General features: G+C 50.1%; 1 protein-coding gene across 3 annotated transcripts in view; it reads right to left on the bottom strand.

Moving 5' to 3' along the window:
• SCARB1 (scavenger receptor class B member 1) overlaps positions 1-22,238 on the bottom strand; it is a 108,546-nt gene that overhangs the window by 11,700 nt on the left and 74,608 nt on the right. For all 3 annotated transcript variants that reach the window (XM_022598201.3, XM_022598205.3, XM_022598203.3), the window contains exons 3-9: positions 22,046-22,187; positions 18,473-18,676; positions 16,012-16,107; positions 14,157-14,272; positions 12,038-12,204; positions 5,618-5,736; positions 817-890 (exon numbers count right to left, since the gene is read on the bottom strand). In XM_022598201.3, coding sequence (XP_022453909.1) covers positions 817-890; positions 5,618-5,736; positions 12,038-12,204; positions 14,157-14,272; positions 16,012-16,107; positions 18,473-18,676; positions 22,046-22,187 — 918 coding nt within the window. The remainder of the gene's footprint in view (positions 1-816; positions 891-5,617; positions 5,737-12,037; positions 12,205-14,156; positions 14,273-16,011; positions 16,108-18,472; positions 18,677-22,045; positions 22,188-22,238) is intronic.

Below are 22,238 nucleotides of genomic sequence, written 5' to 3'. Positions count from 1 at the left end.
ATGAATAAAAACATGGTCTTTCCATGCAATGGAATGTTATTCAGCCATAAAATGGAATGAAGCAGTGACACAGGCCACAACATGGATGAACCTTGAAAACATCATGTTAAGTGAAAAAAGCCAGACACATATTATATAATTCTATTCACATGATATGGCCAGAATAGGTAAGTCCACAGGAACAGAAAGTAAATTAAGGGTTGCTTGGGGCTGGGGAAATGGGCAGTGACTGCTAAAGGGTGTGGGGTTTCTTTTGAGGGGGTGGATGGAAATGTTTCAAAATTGATTGGGGTGATGCTGCCCAGCTCTGTGAATGTCCTACAAATTACCGAATTGTGCACTTTTAAAGAGTGAGTTTTATACTGTGTGAATTAAATCTTGATAAAGCGGTTACTGAAAACCAACTCAAAAAAAAAAAAAGAAAAAGAAAAAGAAAACCGGTGCTTAAAGAATTCCTCCCATCAAGTGAACGGTCTCACTTCAGAAGACTGTTTGCTAAGTTTCCACTTACAAACACTTGGTTTTGGCAGGATTTAATTTTTGCTACTCTGTCGAATGGGAAACAGCTTGGATGGAAGAGTCTGGCTAATTTGGGGGACAAATGTCAAGAGAGTACAGGGCAGGGATGTCAGGATGCAGTTTGGGCTCGGCTGAGAGCTAAGACCCCCCTCAGGGGTTCAAGGGGCAGGGACCAGATTCCGTATCCCGAAGGACCATCTCTCTCCCCAGATGCCAGGTTCCCAAGGACATGGCCAGAGTCCCGAGTCCCTGATCTCTCAACAGCAAGGCAGCCCGGGGCTCCCAGACCCCACTCACCCGATGCCTTTCACAGACTTAATGTAGAGGCTCAGCTGCAGTTTCACAGAGCAGTTCATGGGGATTCCGGTGACCTGCAGTAACAAGAGCAGTGAGGGGCCCGGCCTCCCTGGAGCCCTGGGGACCCCTTCAAACAGCCCTCTCCCTGGTCACGCTCAAGAGGGTGCGTATCCCAAATGAACTGCCCATCCGATGGGGCTTCCGCTACCCATTCAAAGCCCTGATGGGTAAACACATGTTCCCCAAATGGCTCTTATGTCCACGACCTCGAGGGATCCCCTCTGGTGAGCCAGGCTCGCTCTGGATGGAAAAAGAACTAACCCTTTCCATCTGTTCTCTTGCATGATGCATCCCCCAGTGCAGAAGGACGTTTCCCAGTCATCGCCCCTCCCTCCAGCCTCCAAATAAAATAAAATAGATTTACATGTTAATAAAGTCACTCTCTTCTCCATTCACCCCCCATTCCCTCCCCACCAGCGTCTCAAAGAGAAAGTCTGCAGGGAGCTTGCTCGGCCCCTAGTGCCTCTGCAATACACCTCCACCCGATCTCCATTTCAACAGAGCTGGCCTCAGGCTCGTGCCAAGGGCAGGCGACGGTATTTTACAGAGAGCCTAGTGATATTTTGCGTTCTTTACTTGGGGATTTTTTTTTCTTTGGCTGCGCTGCACAGCTTGCGGGATCTTAGTTCCCCGAACAGGGATCGAACCCGCGCCCCCTGCTGTGGAAGCGCAGAGCCCTAACCACTGGACCGCCAGAGAATTCCCTATTTAGAGACATTTTTAATTTCCGATTTGAGGTCATGATAGAAAGCTTCCTTTGTGCAGGATTTTTTTTTTTTTTTGGATGAGATTTTTTTTTTTAAGTAGTAAGTCAATAACACAAAAAATGACATACATATAGGACCAAAACCAGGAAGGTGCTTCCAGAATGATGTCAGGAAATGAGAGTGGAAAGGAACCTAGGTTTGAGGACAGATTGCTGCTTCTTAGCTGAGACTCTTCTCATCTGGAAAGTGGAGACAACTCTGCCCATCTCACAGGGTTTCTGCAAGGGCAAAATAAGGGATGCAAGACAGCCACACTCAGAGCCATAAATGCTGTGTTGTTATCACATACACCAGTGGGAGAGGGCATTATCTTCCAATATAGCCTGGCATCCTGAGGTCCTTTGGGACCCCAGGGGCACAGAGCAACTGGCCAAAGGCCATGCTCCCAGGACGGGGGAGAGTTTGAACTTGAGAACCCGGTGGGACGGGAGTGAGATCACGCATGTGCAAAAGAGCCAGCAGGGGTGAGGCTGCCCTGCTAGCAAGGCTGTCCCTGGCTGGCGTCTGCGATCCTGGATTTCAAGAGGGCTCCCACCTCTCCCTGACAGATAGGAGGGGCTCACTGTACCAGGACAGTTTGTACAAACACTGTGGTTTATGCTGACACCTGGTTTCCTTCTGGGAGTCCGGAATTTCGGTCTGTGCCAGGTAGACGGCGCCTATATGACCATCCCCAGTAAGAATCCTGGGCACTGAGTCTCTACTGGGTGTCCCTGGTAGAGGACACCTCACACGGGGAATGAAGGGTGTCTTCTGTGACGCCCCTGGGAGAGGGCTCTGGGAGCCTGTGCCTGGTTCCCCCAGACTTCACCCCATGTGCTTTTCTCTTTGCTGACTGTGCCTTGTGTCTTTCACTGCAATACATCACCGCTGTGGGTACCGCCATATGCTGGGTCCTGGGAGTCCTCCTAGCAAATCCTCCAACTTGGGGGTGATCTTGGAGACCCGACACATCCTGCTCTCTAGACTCTACATTCTGGGGTCTCCACTCAGGTCACTTCCTTCTCCAGGAAATGTGTCTCCTTCCTTCCTTGACTGTCCAGCCCCCTCTTCTTGGGCAAAGCCCCACCTGTCCCCCACCACCCCGCAATCTCAGAACAGAAACTTGGACTCGTGAGCCCACGTCTGTCACCACACACACACACACACACACACACACACACACACACACACACCGGTTTCAGGAGCAGGAAAGAAGGCACCAGAGAAGCCGCTTCTAGCAGGCATTCTGTTGTCCGGGCTAATGAGATCAGAAATCAGCAAATCGACCCCATGACCATCCTCCCCAAATAGACAACAAAATCCAAGGCCACTTCCTCTCCCCGTCTGCCCCTGACCTAAAATGAGGAGTAGAAGTCTGCTTCTGATGCGCTGCTGCAAAACAGCTGTTTGCACCTCCCCAGCCTCCCAAACTTAACTGTTTCTCTCTCAATGTGGGGAAAAAAGAGAAAATCCATGCAGCACAATGCAAGTCACCAGTGAGAAGAGAGAAAAGATCTTGCTCTTGCTGGAATGCCCAGAAGCCAGCAGAGAGAGAGAAAGAGAGAGAGAGAGAGAGAGAAGCAGTGAAGTGGATGAACTAAAAGGGAAAGTGGAAAACCATTTGTTAGCTTTATAATAAAAGCCTTTTAAAAACTGGTTAAAAGTTTAAGACAGTATGGAAAAGCCTTAACACAACTAACAATAAAGGATGACTTTAACATAGAGCACGCAATAGATTCACATTAATAAATTACTATCAACTTAATTCATTAATACCCACTTAATTAACTACATATTAATACAGGACAGAACGTAGTGGGCATTAAAACAACTGTTCGCACAGCCAATATTTTAAATAACTGTAAATGGAGTATACCCTTTAAAAACTGAATCACTACATTACACACCTGTCACTTGTATAATATTGTACGTCAACTATACTTCAATTTTTAAAAAAAGGCTACATACTCTATGGTTCCAACTATATGACGTTCTGGAAAAGGCAAAACTACAGAGACGGTAAAAGGTCAGTCACTGCCAAAGGTTGGATGGGAGTGAAGGTAGGAGGGGGATAAATGGGTAGAACACACGGGATTTTTAAGGCAGCGAAACCATTCTGTAGGAGACTGTAATGGTGGATACAGGTCATGATGCATTTGTCAAAACCCATAAACCTGAACAACACAGAATGAAGCCTAATGTAAGCTATGGACTATAGTTAATAATAACGTTCATTCATCGACTGCGACAAATTTCGTGCCAGGGGAAAACGATGTCTGGGAACTCTCTGTATTTTCTGCTCAGTTTTTCTGTAGGCCTAAAACTATTCTAAAAACCAAAGTAAGGACTTCCCTGGCGGTCCAGTGGTTAAGAATCAGCACTTCCACTGCAGGGGGTGCCGGTTCGATCCCTGGTCGGGGAACTAAGATCCCATATGCCGCATGGTACAGCCAAACAAACAAAAATGAAAGTATATTAATTTTTTTAAAAAACAGACATATGGGGCTTCCCTGGTGGCGCAGTGGTTGAGAGTCTGCCTGCCGATGCAGGGGACGCGGGTTCGTGCCCCGGTCCGGGAAGATCCCGCATGCCGCAGAGCGGCTGGGCCCGTGAGCCATGGCTGCTGAGCCTGCGCGTCCGGAGCCTGTGCTCCGCAACGGGAAAGGCCACAACAGTGAGAGGCCCGCGTACCACAAAAAAAAAAAAACAAAGAAGACCTATGTTTGAATTCGGCCTCATCCCTTACTCACGCTCAAGCACTAATATCTCAGTAAATCAAACCCATATTTACTGAGATACTAGTACTTCTGTGGTAACTACTAGAATCCAAGCGATTAACAAGACAGAACAGACCTTTCCCTTCTGGAGCCAAGAATCCCATTTACTAGCTGTAGCACTTAACCTATTTGGGCTACAGTTTCCCCGTCTGTAAAATGAGAATAGCAATGCCCCCCTCTCAGATTATTGTGAAAATTAAATGAGTTGGTGTGGGTGGAAGCATCTAGAATTATGCCTGTAGCATAATGAGCGTTCAAAATATTTGTTGAATGTGAAGTGTGTGCAGTCATAGCTGACTTCACTAGCTGGATTTTTATTTATTTTATTTTATTTTATTTTGTTTATTTTTTAAAATCGGCATTGCCGCACAGCTTGCAGGATTTTAGTTCCCCGACCAGGGATTGAACCCGCGCCCTCGGCAGTGAAAGCACGGAGTCCTAACCACTGGACCGCCAGGAAAGTCTCAGCCTGGATTTTTAGTGAAAAAAAAAAAGAGAGAGAGAGAGAGAGAGCTAGAAGGTGGAGTGCTGGGGGCTGGGGATTGAGTCAGCGGCTAAGAAAATCTGAGGAGTACCAAGGAAAACGGCAGGGAACAGCACCGGGTAGAAGAGCTTCCAAAAAGGCCTGTGGGGGAGACCACAAGTGTCCACTCAGGAAACAGAAACCCACAGAATTTATTTAATCAATGATAAAAAGCCACCGAGTCCAAATGGGCAAATTTCCAGTGAACGGAGGCACTAAGAAAAGAAGCAACTGGGTAAAAACATGGCCACGGGAGGGCCACATGTACAGGTCTGATACCCTCCCGGTCCCTGTTCGCAGACAAAACAACACACAGGACAAATTCCCCAGAACCCAGTTTATCCACAAGATGTTCCAGGCTCTTGTGGTACCTAAAGATCTTTATGGTATGTTGGCACAGCCAGAGGGCTGCCTCTGGCTAATTTGCAGGCTGATAATTCCTAATTAATTTACTTTCTTATCATCCTTTTATAGAGACAATTCCCTTATAAAGAGATAAAGTCCTTGCACTATGAAGTCGGGGCAAAATTTGAAGGCTTGATAGCCTAGAAGCTATCACTGCCAAAGAAATCCAGGCTTCCCATCACCCCCACACTGGAACAGCTTGGTGCCTAGTGGGGAGAGGAGAAAGCCAAGTGTGCACCAAACAGAAATCCCCACGCCCACCCACAGGCTGACAGGCAGGGGCTCACCGGGTGGATGTCCAGGAACAAGGAGTGCTCTTCTGGGTTAGGGTGGAGGCCAGACACTGCCTCTGCCAGGACTGGGTCAGCGTTGTAGAAGTGAGGATGGGAGAGAAATAAGGGTGCGTCTAGAAGGCAGAGGGGCAGAGAGGGGATGTCAGACAAAGACAGCATGTTGGCACATCCAGAGACCTGCCCCTGTCACACCCTGAGCTGGGCAAGGGGATGCGTAGGTGATGAAACACAGCCACTGCCTGCAGTGCACCCCCCCATGATGATGACAAGATGCAAACAACAATAACTAGACAGAGAGAATTCGTTCAGTCCGCAAATATTTACCAAGCGCCCAAGAGGCACCAGGAACTGGAACCCACCCAGCAGGGGACAAGCTCGGTGCCACAGGAATGGTAACATAGGAGCTGCTGCTTCTGCCAGGAGACATCAAAGGAAGGAGAAGAAGCTGGCTCAAAGATGCCAGACAGAGAAGGTGAGGGAATGGCGTTCCAGGTGGAAGGGATGGCAGAAGCCAACGCAGGGAGGTGGGAAAATGCGCAGCGCATGTGGAGCAGACAGCGCCTGGAGGGGAATGATTGCAGTTGAGGATAGAAAGACTTGAACTTGGGTGAGAGGAGGGGCATCTGGATCGCCAAGCCAAGCAGCCCGGACTGTCTTCTGCAGGCAACACGGCAATGATCAGAGATGCTCAGGTGTGCACACCTGCAGCCAGGTCTCCCTAATGTCCACGGGAGGGGAGAAGACACACCTGTTTTGCTCCTTCTCTCCCAGCAGCTGGTCTGTGGGATGGATGCCAACGTGTGAGAACAGGGACTGACCCGGGTCCCTCTGAGTGGAAAATTCACACCCAGACACCCAAGGCTGAAGCTCTCCATCAACTGACCAAGCGAGGCAAACACCAATGCATGCTCGTGTGCTCAGGACAACATACAACAGGCCTGATGGACAACAAGTCAATGGGGAAGAGAATAAGCCTCTCTCAAAACTGACGAGGATCAAGAACCGGCAAATCAGAGACAGAACGCAGACTGGCGGTGACAGGGGCCGGGGCAGAGAGATGGGGAGTGAGTGTAAATGGGTACGGGGTCTCCTTTTGGGTTGATGAGAATGTTCTGGAACTAGATTGTGGTGGTGGCTGCACAACGTTTTAATGTATTAAATGTCACTGAATTGTGCACTTTAAAATGGCTAATTGCGGGGCTTCCCTGGTGGCGCAGTGGTTCAGAGTCCGCCTGCCGATGCAGGGGACACGGGTTCGTGCCCCGGTCCGGGAGGATCCCGCATGCCGCGGAGCGGCTGGGCCCGTGAGCCATGGCCGCTGAGCCTGCGCGTCCGGAGCCTGTGCTCCGCAGCGGGAGAGGCCACGGCAGTGAGAGGCCCGCGTACCGCAAAAAAAAAAAAAAAAAAGGCTAATTGCGGATTAGTGAACTTCACCTCGATACGAAAAAAAGAAAGAAAAAACAAACAAAGCTCACAAGGTCTTCTTCCCTCAAAACCAGCAGCCCATCTGCTACCAGCCAGGTGACCCGCATTCCTGTTTATGTGTGTCTGGCAACCTCAAATGTCTAGATTCTTTCTGCTTTTCTTAGCAAAGCCAAGTACTGGTTTGGAATAAAAGCTGAGATTTAACTGCTGTCTGACTTCATTTTTCCCAGAGTCCTTTTACATTCATGGCCTTAATGCGTCTCAACGTTAATTTATTCATCCTAGTACCTCTTTGATGGGTTGCCATACCCAGCTACCCCCTGCCCTGTTACACAATGTGCTTCTCTGAAGCAACTGCTGTTGCTTTACATAAACAGCTACATTTTCAAGGACGAGCTTTTGCTATCTGAGGCATAACTGGCAAACACTTGCCAGAATTAGAAAATAAATATAGGAATAAATACAATGCGAATGAATGAATGTTGCAGATTCTAACTAGAGACTGTTACCTACGTGAGACTTGGACCCTGAGACTTTCTCTTTCTCTGTCAAAAAGAGAGACAGATGAGTGTTAGAAAGGTACTTTCTTCTGGAAGTGATCAGAAGGACAGAGAGAGAATGGAAAGCAGAAGACCTCTCTCACCACGTAAGTCAATGTTATTTAAAGCTACGTCTTTGGACCTTTGAAGTCTTGGGCACCACCAGGGACAATGTTTCACAATTTGGAAAACCCTGTTTCCCATTCTCCCATCTCACTGTGAAAGGAGATCAACAGAGCAAACACAAGGACTGCCCCCCGCCCCCTCGGTAAGGGAAGCAGTCACCGAGCCAGGCCCTTGAAGGCGGCGAATCTCAAACAAGCCCCATCATGCCTCCAAGGCCAGGGTGGCAGGGTTAGGGGGAGACTGACATGGGCTGGACCAATTTGCCATCACCTTCCCTTGCTTCAGCTTGCTTGGTTTTTTTTTTATTAATTAATTTATTATTTTTTTTGGCTGTGTTGGGTCTTCGTTTCTGTGCGAGGGCTTTCTCTAGCTGCGGCGAGCGCGGGCCTTTCACTGTCGTGGCCTCTCTTGTTGCGGAGCACAGGCTCCAGACGCGCAGGCTCAGTAGTTGTGGCTCACGGGCCTAGTTGCTCCGCGGCATGTGGGATCCTCCCAGACCAGGGCTCGAACCCGTGTCCCCTGCATCGGCAGGCAGATTCTCAACCACTGTGCCACCAGGGAAGCCCAACTTGCTTGGTTTTTTTAATAGCATGCATGCATGTACGTGTTTCTTTCTATTTTATTTCCAAACAGACTGAGAGACAACACCCAAGTAATAAATGGTAATTAATTTATAGCTTTATGGCACATCTAAGCAGACCTAATTGCCCGGGATCACCACAGATTAAGGGCCTCCACTGAGCAAGCCTCAGGACCCTACACAGCACAGAGGTTGGAGGAGGAAGAGTTCTCTGGGTCCAAGAACTACTCAAGGCCCAGCAAGGGAAATGTGTGGGTATTTCTTATCTTCAGATAAAATGCCACAGAAATACAGACACAGGTGCACCCAAAGACATGTATGAGAGAATGTTCTTAGCAGCGCTGGGGTAACTGTCAACAAGCAGAACCTCGTTGGATGCCCGTGAACAGCAAAAGAGGTAAGGAAATGGAGGTGTGGTCCCGCCGTGGAATACTATACAGCAAGGAAGAGGGCACCCACAACAACAGGGATGGACCTCACCAATGCAGAAGTGGGTGAAAGAGGACAGAAATAGAGAAAAAGGAATATATGCTTTAGGATTCCGCTCACGTAAACACCAAAGGCAAGCAAAGCTGTGCTACCAGCAGTCAGGCCAGTGACTGGGGCGGGGGGTCACTCCTGTCCTCATTCCCCATCACTTGGTGGAATTTCAAAGTGCACGTGTCAGTTGGGCATCTCCCTGTATATACGTCTATTTCAACGTAAAAGAAAAATTTTTATTTGCATAGTACATACATAATTCCCTTGCACTTTTAAAGTTCTTTTGGCACATGTGCTAAGATGAGGCAGTGCGATTTTCATCCCTAGCCCTTGGCAGTGGATGGATATGTAGTTTCTGCCTGTCCAGCAGCCACTCTTTCTCCTGGAACCTATATCCCAAGAAAGCCCCTCCCCTATTTTCAGCCTCCTGTCATGTGGGTGCTGGCCCCACCCACTGAAGCCAGGGGCTGAGCATGTGACACAGCCTGGCCAATCAGCATAGGCCACCCTTGGCCACTTACTGGTTCACAGCTGGTCATGTGATGCAAGCCAGTCCAATCAGAGCAAACTCTAGAACTTTTGCTGGAGTGAAGAGGAGCCAGTTGTCCCCTTTCTGCAGGACCCAGAGCTGGGAGGAGGTGAGCCTGGAGGCTGGAGGGGAGAGCCTGCCTCGCAACAAACCGGTCTGGAGGAAAACTGAGCTGGCACATGGCGAAAGGCAGCTTCGGACAACAGCTGAGCTCTAGAGCTATGCCTAATGCAAAGGTAAACCAAGAAGTGCCCTTTTAGGCCTAATCAGGCTGGTGTAGCACCTGCCACTTGCCACGGCAATCGTGTAGCACACGGCTTACCAGGTGTCTGCACTGCCAGCCCACCTACAAGCAGAAATTCCTGTAAACACCAGTGAAGAAAAAATGAAGCAAACAGGGAACAAGGGCAGGTGGGCCAGAAGACGCCACGACAGAGGTGGGCACTTCCAGGCCCCAGCTCCAAACCCTTCACCCACGGAGCACCTCACTGCCTGAACTTGGGGAAACCATCCAACCTGATGGCAGTCCTTCCTCCCAACCCTGCAGCAAACTACCCCTCCCAAATTCCCATCTCCAGCTGGAAATGTGGTTCCAACCAAACAGGCCGCAGGAGGCTAGACCTCGGAAGATAAGGCGTGGCTTCTTGCCTACCAGCTAGGGTGTCACACCCTAGCCTCAAGCCTCAATTCCCTCAGTGCAAGGTACACCCACACATCCATACGTTCCCATACTGTGTGAGCACCCACTACATACTGGGCCCAATTCTAGAAGCTAAGGACAGAGCCCTGCATAGAGTATGTGCAGACCAGCACAGGAGACAGACAATAAGTGAAACAAAAGACACACTCAGTGATTTCGGGGAGTGATTGAGCGCCATGGAGACAATCAAGGGTGAAACGACAGGAGCAGCTGGGAGGCGGGGCAGGGAGGCAACTTCAGGATGGGAAATCAGAGAGCAGGCCTCCTTGAGGAGGTGGCATTTGAACAGACCACAAGTGGGTAAGGGAATGATCCACACAGATCTACAGCAGCCTGGGGAACAGCCGATGCAAAGGCCCTGAGGCAGGACCAAACGAGCTATATCCTAGAAACAGGGAGAAGGGGCGGGGCTGAAGAACATCAGTGGGGAAAGTACGGGAAGAAATGACATTAGAGAGACTGGCAGAGGCCAGATCCTGATGGCACTGGGGCCTCTGTAGGGATTTTGCTCTACACGCACGGGGCGCTAGTAGACATTTCAAGCAAAGGATTGGGTGGCAATCCGAGATTTTGAAAGGTCCCCTGGGCTGCTCGCTGGAACAGTGTCCAACAGAACTTTCTACGATGATGAAAATGTTCTCTTTTTTCACTGTACGTCCCAAAGGGCAGTCACTAGGCACGTGTGGGTGGGAATCATTTGAAATGTGGCCGGTGCAAGGAACACATTGCCTTTTTAATTTGATTTCATTCAAACCAATTTCAGTTTATATATATATTTGGGGGGGGGGGTTGCCGCACTGTGCAGCCTGCAGGATCTTAGTTCCCCGACCGGGGATTGAACCTGTGCTCCCTGCAGTGGAAGCACAGTCTTAACCACTGGCCCGCCAGGGCAGTCCCCGATTTCAAGTTAAATAACCACACGAGGCCAGCGGTGACCGCACTGGACAGTCTGGGAAACGGATGGTACACGGGGCGGCCACAATGCAAGAGGAGGGCCAGCTAAAGGGCCCTGGACCACGAGGCGGCGGAGGAATGGAAGAAAGCAAGGATGCAGGAGTTAATTTGGAGGCAGGGTGCACAGGGCTTGCTGGCGACCTGGATGAGGGTTGGGAGAGGGAAATCGAGCTGACATCCAAGTGTCCAAATTGAGCATGTGAGGCGGGGCCGTCTCAGGGACTGGCACACAGCTGGAAAACACTGACGATGTCAGAGGACAGTGTGCTAGCGCCAGGGGCCACATCCAAGCCCACAACTGCAGAACAAGAGTTCACGGAACCATCAGGCTGCTGCCAGCTTCCTTCCCTCCCCGGGTGGGGTGGAAGGTCCTCCCCATGAAGCCTCCCTCTCAAGCCACCTATCATGACCTGGGAGGCAGAACGATGCCCTTCCCTAAGATGTCCGCACCCTCATCCCTGGGACCTGTGAATAAGTCAGGTTACACAACAAAGGGAATTAGGTCGCAGGAGGAATGAAGCCTGCTAATCCGCCAAAAATAGGGAGCAGTGGCCTAGATTATCCAGGTGGGCCTGATATAGTCTCCAGGGCGCTAAAAACTGGACAAGGGAAGCAGAAGAGCTTCAGAAAAAGAGATGTGACCACAGGAGTGGGATCAAAGACTTGTGATGTTGCCGGTTTTGCAGACAGAGGAAGTGAAACCTGAGTGAGGGATTCTAGGGGCCTCTAGAAGCTGGGAAAGGCAAGAGAAACGGAGTGTCCCCGTCAACCTCCAGAAAGGAACGCGGCCTGCTGACACCTGGATCTTAGCCTGGAGAGGCCTGTGTCCGACCCCTGAACTACGGGGCTGCTTAAGGTCATAAACTTGTGCTGTTCTAGGCCACCAGGTTTGTGGGAATTTATTATGACAGCAACCGATATACCCAAAGTGTATTTTTTTTTTTTGGTTATCTTTCTGCTGCGCTATTTATCTCCAGCCTAATGGGATTATCAAGAGTACGGAGGCCATGGAGTAAACAGACAGATAAGCCCCTCATCACGGGCCACACCCTCCCGCCCTCCCGTGGGGAATGACACATACTGAACCTGCAGGTGCTGACATTCTGAATTCCGGACTCCCGGCACGGGCAGAAGCCCTCATTGGGCGGGTAGACGGACCCGTTGGCAAATAAGGTGTTGGGAGCCACGAAGCGAAAGGTGGGGATGCCTTCGAACACCCCCTGCTCCTTGTAGATGAGCTTCATGGACCTGCGGGGACAAACGATGGAGGATGACACCCCAGAATGAGGTGGCTGGAAGTGGGTGGCCCGAGTTGAGCCACGCCCCACGGGCACGGCCACCCCCCGGGTCCCAGCAGCCGCCATCTCTCGCCTGGCGAATTGCAATGACCTCCCTTATGGGTCTCCCTGCCTCCCCCGCCTACGCCAATCCATTCTCCGCAAGCAGACGGAGCTTTAAAACAAGGACGGAATATATCGCGACCCCACTTACAACTGCAATTGCTTCCAGTCTAATCTAGAATAAGATCTAATGTCCTCACCATGGCCCACAAGCTTGTAGAGGGTCCAGCCCCTGCCTACCTGTACTGCACCCCACAGGTGGTATTCCTCCCACATGCTCCATCCTGCCCCAGGGCCTCTGTATCTGCTACTCCTGGTGCCCGGAACGTTCCTCCCTCATCCCCACATCAGACCTCAGTTCTTCACTCAGGTCACGGTGCGGCTGTCAGCTCCATAGGCAGCAGCAACGTGGCCGACACCCTATTCCCTCTTCTGCTCACCCTGCCGTATTTCTCAAAGGCATGTCTAACCTCGAACATGGGCTGTGGATCAGAACCGCTCCACCCGTGCTGTCCACGGGGGCCACTCAGCACACGTGGCCTGAGAGCCCTTGAAACAGGGCCAGTCCAAGTCAGGATGCAGCTCTACGTGTCAAATGCACTCCACATTTCTACGACTTGATACCCCCAAACATGGAAAACAGCTCTTCAATATTTTACATCTGTTTACACATTGTGAAATGATACCATTTTGGATCTCCTGGGTCCAACAAAACATCATTAAAACTAATTTCACCTATTTCTCGCTACTCTTCTTTAATGCGGCCACTAGAAAGTTTTAAACTGCAGATGGGACTTGAATTATATTTTTATTGGAGAGTGCTGGCTTAGACAATAGTATCACGTCCATGCTAAATTTCCTCATTTTGGTGACATGATGGGGTTATGTAAGAAAATGTCATTTTTAGAAAACACCCACTGAAGTATTTAGGCGTCCAATGTACTCTCAAAGGGTCCAGGAAAAATATACAGAAGGAGAGAGAGAGAAAGAGAGAAGTGTGGGATGAGGATAAAGCAGAAGGGGCCAAAGAGAAACAACTGGGAAATTGGGGAAGGCGATGCAGAGAAAGTTGCGCATTCTCGCAACTTTCCTCTAGGTTGAAATTCCTAATTTTAAGAAGTGAACATACACACAGCAAAAGCGCCTCCGCTCTCTCACACTCCCCTGGGGTGCGTGGGCCTGAGTCCCCCGCCAGGACATGACTCCCAGGGAACAGAGACGGGGCCCATCTTGTCTCTGCGGGGACCCCAGTGTCTCGCACAGACAGGGCTCCATCGGGGTTTGCTGGGGAGGCAGGTGGGTCGGAGTTCACATCAGTGAGATCCCAAGCGAAGGGTTTTTCCAGAGTGGCCTGAACAGAGAAGCCGAGGACAGGACAGCACCCAGAGAAGAGCTCTAGGAGCCACTGTCTCTTCTCACCCCTTGGCCGGGGCCACCGCCATTGTTCGGCCCCAAGCTGACCTCCGAGGCTGCTACTCTGGAGACTGGAGGGGCTGCAGGAGAGGCACCCAGATGTCACAGCGACCCAATGGGACATTAGGGCAGCCAAGCAAACGGCACAGGGGGCCCATCGCTTGCCTTATCGCACGGTCCCCTGCAATCCTGCCCATTTCCTGCCCACCACGACCGAGCTCCAACAACCACCAGCAGCCTCTCTCTGGGCCTTGCAAAAGCACCAGCGATTGGCGTTTGCCCTTCATGGTGCAACCAAAGAGAATTCAAGATGGCGCCAAAGGCAGCTGGACACACAGAGAGACGAGCGCTTTGCAAGTTCACACCACAAGCCACTTGATTCTGCTCTGAGCAGCCACAAGGCAGATTTCCCAGGAGGCCCAGAATGTCCCACGTCAGGGCAATTACCGGCAGGCCTCGGGGCTGTAGAATTCCAGCGAGGATTCAGGAGTCATAAATGGTGCCCACATCTGCCCGGAAGTCCCATTAATCATGTTGCACTGATCGGAATGCCAGAAGTTGACCTGTGGGGACGCAAGGCCTCTTAAAGAAGTGCTCTCGGGCATTTCCTACCTGACTTGGAGCTGTGAATTCACGGGCCATGTGCCCTGGGGGATGTCACTACCCCATTGACAGAAGCCTGTCCCCCTCGGAGAGACAGCCTGGTGCAAGGTGAGCAGGCTGTGTAGACAGCCCAGAGACACTGTCGGCTGCAGCTCCCCACTCCCTAACCATGGATCCCTGAATGTGCAACTTTGCTGGGGACTCAGTTACTTCATCTGTAAAATGGACCTGTCACTCACATCTCCAAGGAGCACAGTGAGCAGGGGACACTGACCTCCTCACCTCGCACTTCCTGAGAACAGATCAGGTTAGAAGGTAGCCCAGTAAGCAAAATATTTAAAATAATAATGGTGGCTACCAGATCTCAAAACAGTAGTTGCCTCTAGGGAGTGAGACCTGCACAGAAAGAAAACAGACTTCTCACATTCTACCCCTCTGTCCTAGGAGAAGGTTTTTAAGCATGCCCCCGGCAGTGGAAGCACAGAGTCCTAACGGACGGCCCTCCAGGGAAGTCCCTGTACATTTTTATATTGAAAAAGCAAGCCAAAGAGAATTTCAGTAGCGCCCATTCGGAACGGTTACTAATGGTTGCAAATGGTAACCCTGCCACTCTGGGCACTGATGGGGAATAACCTGTCCCCGCCGCTCAGGTCTTTGCCACCATCACCCAGATAAGCGTTTGGAAGGTGTGAGCACCACCACCGCACAATCATTCTCGTGCATGATAACAAAAGGCCACCAGGTAAAAAAAGCAAGTTGCAAAACTATGCACATAGGATGATTTCACTCTGCTCCAAGGAGAAAAAAAACAAAACAAAACACACGTGCAAATCGCTACAAATAGACAGGAAGAATATATCCAATGCTGATAACTCTGGGTTTCCTCTGTGACTCAGGTGGGAGTGGGGCTGGATGTGTGAAGTCGTACAAAGTGCACTTTATATCTATTATTTTATTTTTTCATGCGAATGTCTTCCTGTGTTTCTAGCGTAATTTTTTTTTTTACTCAATAATCTTTTACTGCAATGGATGGTTATATCATCAGTGTAATATTTGAAGCATTCTCGTAAGGGAAGCATCAAAGAAACAGTTCTGTTCCCAGCATACACGTAAATAATCAGTGTCTATGGCCCACACACACACCTGGAACAAAGAGCTAGATTTTTGGGATTTTTTGTTTGTTTGTTTTGGTTTTTAGCCGCATCTTGCGGCATGTGGAACTTCCCCGACCAGGGATTGAACCTGCAGTGGAAGCCCGGAGTCTTAACCACTGGACCGCCAGGGAAGTCCTAGTTGAGCCTTAAACATAGGTAAAATCCCCAACTCTGAGGGCATCTTCCCTGCGGATGCAACCCCCTCCTGTTTTTGTTTTGTTTTGTTTTTTTTAATTGGAGCATAGTTGATTAACAATGTTGTGTTAGTTTCAGGTGTACAGCAAAGTGATTCAGTTATACATATACATGTATCTATTCTTTTTCAAACTCTTTTCCCATTTAGGTTATTACAGAATACTGAGCAGCGTTCCCTGTGCTCTACAGTAGGTCTTTGTTGGTTATCTATTTTATATATAGCAGTGTGTACATGTCACTCCCAAACCCCTGTTTTAAGAGGAAGAAGGTGCACTGGGCGGCCTGCCCCGGCAGCCCCTGCCATCCCTACCCGGCCCCTGTACAGGACGGCCAGCGCCTCTTGCCCTCACCTTGCTGACCCCGTTCCACTTGTCCACGAGATGGATCCTGCTGAAGTTTTTGACCCCCGTGAACACGGTGAAGAGCCCGGAATCAGAGCTGTTGAGCTGCAGACAACGGCAGAGAATGATACCTTTAAGCCCCAGGATGAAGGCAAACGACCCGGCGGCCAGTAGTCAAGCCGGCCCGCTTAGTTACAGGCGGCTCCCTCTTCACCCGGAGGACAGGGGCCTCGTTATCTTGTTCACCGCTGCATCCCCAGCACCTGGGGCTCAAGAGGAGGAAGACTTGGGGGCTTTCTAGGAGGGACACTCCCCTGATGACAGCATCCGTCCTAGAAAGAGTCCCACCTTCCCTCCCAGACTCTAGGAGAGTCTGGTTCTCCTCCTAGGTGAATAGTAGGGTCACCCCATTACTCCCCCAAAATTAAAATAAAGCATGGCCACGTGACCTCTTTGATCAGTGAAAACGATCAATGAGGAGAGAAGTGGTTTGTCACTTCCAGGTGGGAGCTTTGAGAGCCAGTGCATGCAACTTCACCGTGCTTTCTGTCGCTGCTACAGAAACCAGGGAAGTGTGTGTCCAGCTGGAGCCTCCCTCAGCCTGGGTCCCTGAGTGACAACAAAGAGCAGAGGCCCACTGGTCGCCCGCACTGGACATGGCACATAAGCAAGAGATAAACTTTTGTTGTTTTAAGCCACTGAGATCTGGGGGCTGCTAAACCTGGCATATCCTGAAGCATACAGGCACACAGGACCTGACGTTTATCAAGTACTTTCTAGGCAGGAAGCACAGGCTTTGGCACTCTGAGGGTATTTCTTAGAAAAAGATTTCTAATTCAGAGCAAAAACATGCAAAGCGTACAAAGAAATGAGTGACTGCTGGGTCAAATCTAGAAAGCACCCTTCCGAGGACGCCATACAACGTAAGGTGTAGCACCCATTAGGAACTCAATAGGGGTTGTTGAGTGGCCGAATAGCTACATCGATTACTGACTGGTTAAGCCAACAGGGCCCAAGTTCAAAGCCTGCTCTGGCTTCCTAATATCTGTGTATTCTGTCACCCGTCCATTTAGAGCTTCATGAACCCAAGCTTCAGCCCATATAAGGGGACAGTAACAGGAGCCTCTACAAAGAGGTACTGAGAATATTAAAAGAGCTAATGTGTAAAAACTGCTGAGCATAGTGTCGGAGAGATAATAAGAACTCAACATGCTTTATTATTATTATTGTTATTACTATTAATAAATGCTCACCCAAAAGGATACTAACACAATAGTTATAATAGACAAAGTGTATCAGAGACTGCTAGTCACTACCCGAAGTCCATTCTCCCCTTTCTCCTTCCTAACAAAACCCGAACCTTACTCAGGGCATCAACACACTAGCTAAAAGGTAACATTTTCCAGACCTTGCAGCTAAGTGTGGCCACATGACTAAGTTCTGGGCAATGGAAAGCAAGTGGAAATTGGTTTTCTCCCTCCTAAAGAGGGAAACAGCTGGGACATGCTGTTTTGTCCTCAACTCCCCTGACTGCCCCTAAAACCCCCACCACTTCATACTTCCTGCTGTTGCCTAGAATGTGGATGTGATAGCTGGTGCTCTGGCAGCCATCTTGGACCATGTGGTAATCTTGAGTATGGAAACCACACCCTCAGGAGGGCAGAGCAGAGGAGTAGAAGAATTCTAGATCCCTAGAGTGTGAAACCACCACAGGAACACTGAACAGTCACTGCTGGACTGTTATTTTGGGATTTCCACTGTACGTACTCAAAAATAAGTTTTAACATGCTACTCAGTTGGTAATAACTTTCATTTGTTTACAAGTTTACAGTTTGCTTTGACAAGAATCACGTCACTTACCTTAAGCTTGCCAACTTACCCACACACCCAGAGCCTGTCATCCTCGTCAAAAATGTACTGAGCAGCTGTCATGTGCCCAGAACAGAACCACGATTTCTCCCTCCCACTGCCCCCAACACCAGATCAGCGGAGCCCCCAAAGGAGGCTGAAGCTGGAGCAACTCAGAGGGCTGGTTACAATCTGTGGTTGAGGGAACCAAGGTCAGGGATCTGCCTCTACATCAGATCATGATTCAGGATCCCAATCACTGACCCTACTAGGTCAGCAGGGGTCAAGGTTAAGAAAAAGCAGGCAACTCAGAGCAATGCTACAGTTGACATTTGTGACCCGCCTCCCTCCCCAGCAGCCACGCCCCTTTCTTTCAGCAACAGTCACATCATTTGCGCCTGGATCAAGATGCATCTGAAACCACCCCTAGAGTTTTCAATTATATAAGCCAATGAATTCTCTATTTTGCTTAAGCCGGTTTGAGTTAGATTTCTCTGTAATTTACAACCCATGGCTCCTGGGCCCCCAACCAGCTCCAAAAGCGAGCTGGTAACCGGTTCCCAGGCTGTGTCAGTGGAGGGCAAAGACAGAGGCCCTGAACTTTTCACTGGGCCACACTTACCTCAGCAAATAGCCCGAACTTGCCCTTGAAGGGGAACATGTTTGGGAAGTACTTATTGACGAGGTGGATGAGGGGATCCTCATAGCCCCACATGATCTCACTGACGGTGCGGTTCATGAAGGCACGTTCACCAAGGGTGCTGAACGCCAAGGTCATGATCAGCTTCAGGCTCATGGGCCCATTCTCCATCATCATTGCTGCGCTCTGCAGAGCCAGGGGACACCACGGGTTAGAGGCCAGACACAGCTGGTCTGTCCTCCCTGAACTTCAAGCCAGGCTTCCAGGCACAGCCCATCTAGAGAAACGTTCAGGCCTAGAAGGGTCCCTGCAGTGGACACGCGGGGCATCTGGGTCATCCGGAACCATTCCCTGATCCTTTAGGAATAGGACCACCTGTGCTCTTCAGTTCAGGCCAAGTTAACTCCACCCCTAGCCCCACAGGCAGGCATGTGGCTTAGGCCTGGCCAATCAGAAACGTTCCTCTCGGGACTTCCCTGGTGGTCCAGTGGTTAAGAATCCACCTTCCAGTGCAGGGGACGTGGGTTCGATCCCTGGTTGGGGAACTAAGATCCCACATGCCGCGGGGCAGCTAAGCCTGTGCGCTCTGGAGCCCGCACACCACAACTAGAGAGAAGCCTGCGCGCCGCAACGAAAGATCCCACGTGCCGCAACCAGGACCCAATGCAGCCAAATAAATAAATATTTTTTTAAAAAAACAGTAAGAAAGAAACGTTCCTCTCTATGTGTACGTAGCCCAATCACAGCCAACAAGCCCCAAGGAGCCAGTCGGCTGGGACTGTGGGGTAGAGAGGGGAAGTGCCTGTGGCTGTCCTTGAACGTGGGGTGTGCAAGGCTGTAGCCACCCTGAGGGGCAGGTCAGCAAGAGCATGGAACCATCACAGATCCGGGCAACCTTGTATGCACTTTGGATCAAGCCACATCTGAAACCAGACCAACTCCTGCCCTTTCAGTAACAAAAGCCCACATATGCCCTTTTTGCTTATGCCAATTTAGAGCACCTTTTACTATAGCCTTGTAACCAAAAGAATCTTCACGGAGACTCTCTACTTCCTTAGCATCGCCCTCCCAAACTCCAAGACCCCAAGCACCTCTTCTACCCAATATCTGGGTGCTTAGAATTTAGGTGAATTTATTTTCTAATTTTTGCTTTCCTCTGGAGATACCGTCTTGGCACTTGGTTTATTTTTTAAAGGCACCTCATCCAAAAGCTAATCTCCACCTGTAGAAAAGGGAACAGAGCCAGCATTTCCTAAAACATAGAGGTCTGACTCCATGGGAACTCACAAGGGTCTCCTTTACATTATGATTTTTTAAAGGTGATAAATAGATGGTTTTTAAAAATCATAAAAGGATACAAAGCAAAAGTCCCTCTCCGACCCCTGACCCCCCTCTTCCTATTCTTCTCCCCCAAGGCAACCCACTGCTCTGGGCTCTTGAGTATTCCTGCAGAGAGGATTTACACCAGCAGTCAGCAAACTACGGCCCGTGGGCCAAAGCCGGCCCACGGCCTGCGTTTGTACAGTCCAGGAGCTAAGAATGTTTTTTTATATTTTCAAATGGTTGAAAGGAAAACAAAAGAAGACTACTCTGAAAAACATGAAAATTATATGAAACTCACATTTCCGTATCCATGAAACAGTTCCATTGGCATATAGCCACACCCACTCATTTATGTTTTCGTCTTGGGCTGCTTTTGTGCTATACTGGCGGAGTTGAGCAGCCGCAACAGAGAACATCTAGGCATCCAAGCCTAAAATATCTATCTGGCCTTTTACAGAAGAAGCTCACCCTGGTCTAGGCACGTAAAAGCGCTTGTGTGGAAGTGGGTACGTGCGTGCAAGTGTTTCTCCTTTAGAAATATTAGAAGTAGGGGCCTCACGCATGTGTTCTGCACCTTGCTTTTCCCCAGTTAGATGTAACTAAGAGACTGTTCCATGACACCCCCTGCAGCCCTGCCTCCTTTTGCTGGCTTTATGCTAGTCCACTGCCCGCCCATGGTAGATTATCACAACATAACTCCACATAACACACGTTTAGGTTGTTTCTAGATGTTTGCTCTGAAAACGTTGCTGAAATAAATATCCTTGGGGACAAACATCTTTGCCCCCATGTGTTATTCTGTCAAGAGGACAAATTCCTACCTATGAAATTTCTGAGGTCAAAGGCACATGCAATTTATATTGAAAAATCACTACCTTCCAACAGCTCATACCAGTTCCGTGCCTAACGACAGTATCTGTTTCCACACACGCTCCTAAGCCCTGGGCGTTATCACACAGTCTTTGCCAACCGGCTCGGTGGGAGAAAATGACTTCACTGCCAAAACATGTGTATCTCTCAGGGGGGCAGCTGCAAGGCTTTGGGCTGCATTTTCTGAGCTTCTGTTCTGTCCACCCAACGGACTTACCAGGTGCCTTTACGTCTGATCCTGAGCCCAGCCCTGGGCCAGGCCCAGACCAAATGCCTGATGACCTTCAACTGGGTGGACAGAGGATTGAGTGGAGGTCTGCGTGCCACAGAGGGCAGACTCACAGCCCAAACTTCGTAGGTTCAAAACCCTAATCTGCTACTCACTAGCTGAGTGACCTTAGGTAAGTCACCTAACCTCTCTGTTCTTCAGTTCTCCTCCTCTACAAATGGAGAAAATAATGGTACCTAACGACCATGGGATCGCTGACAAGTAAACAAGGTAACATGTGTACAGCCTTAAGCACAAGTTCTAACACACAGTGTTAGCAAGATGCTCGTCCGGCAGGCCTGAGACTGCTCTCTCTAGAAAGACCTCCTGGCCAGGCTGGCCTTTGGCTGGTGTCTGAGATCCTGGCTTTAGGAGGGCTCTCACCACCCCCTAACTAAGAGGGGCTCACTGCGCCTGGACTGTACCAACGTGGTTTACGTGGACCACCTGCTTTCCTGGACCTACGTGACCAGCCCCCAATAAACACCCTGGACGCTGAGTCTCTAGTGGGCGTTCCTGGTGGAGGACACCCACCTGTATTGTCACAAGTCACCGCTGAAGGAACGAAGCGTCCGCTATGTGACTCCCCTGGGACAGGGCTCTGGAAGCCTGTGTCTGGTCTCCACCCCACGTGCGCCTTCGCTCTGCGGATTCTGTTCTGTCTCCTTCCACTCTACCAAACCATAGCCAAGAGCAGGACCACATCTGCTGGGTCCTGTGAGCCCTCCTAGTGAGTCAGCGAACCTGGGGGTGGTCTTGGGGACCCTGACACTCATGGCAGGCAGTAAATCCAGCTACTACCATTACTCTCACCTGCAGAGAATGGACGCCCTGCCCTTAACCTCCCCCTAAACACCACAGACGACGACACGGACCCCCATTCAGTGCCCCCCGCCAGTACCTCATTTTGGAGATTTTAGATTTGCAGAATTGAAAAGAAGAAGACCATGACTTTGGCCAATATCCCCAAACCAGAGCCCAGGATGCACCCAGGAAGCCCACTGGGCTTAATGTCACCGCAGGAGCCACAGGCTGTGCCCTCAAGGGACTGACCGGTGCAGGGGGCAGACAGAGAGACAGAAGGGGCGCCTCACCAAGACCAGGATGTTGGGCATGACGATACTGTCGCTCTCTAGGCCGCGGGACTTGTCAGGCTGGAACTGGAAACTGCGGTACTCGAGGAACGACACCGTGTCATTGTCATTGAAGGTGATGTTGCTCTTGTGTCTGAACTCCCTGTGGGCGAGGAAGCCGGTGCGTCAGCTGCCTGGGAGCCAGAGGCCCTCG

Source organism: Delphinapterus leucas, chromosome 14 (assembly GCF_059928025.1).
Source record: "Delphinapterus leucas isolate spDelLeu-1000000601 "Yukka" chromosome 14, BTC_Dleu_Yukka2, whole genome shotgun sequence".
Lineage (NCBI taxonomy): Eukaryota > Metazoa > Chordata > Mammalia > Artiodactyla > Monodontidae > Delphinapterus > Delphinapterus leucas.
Note: the sequence above shows the minus strand (reverse complement) of the source record. Positions and strands in the feature narration are given on the sequence as shown.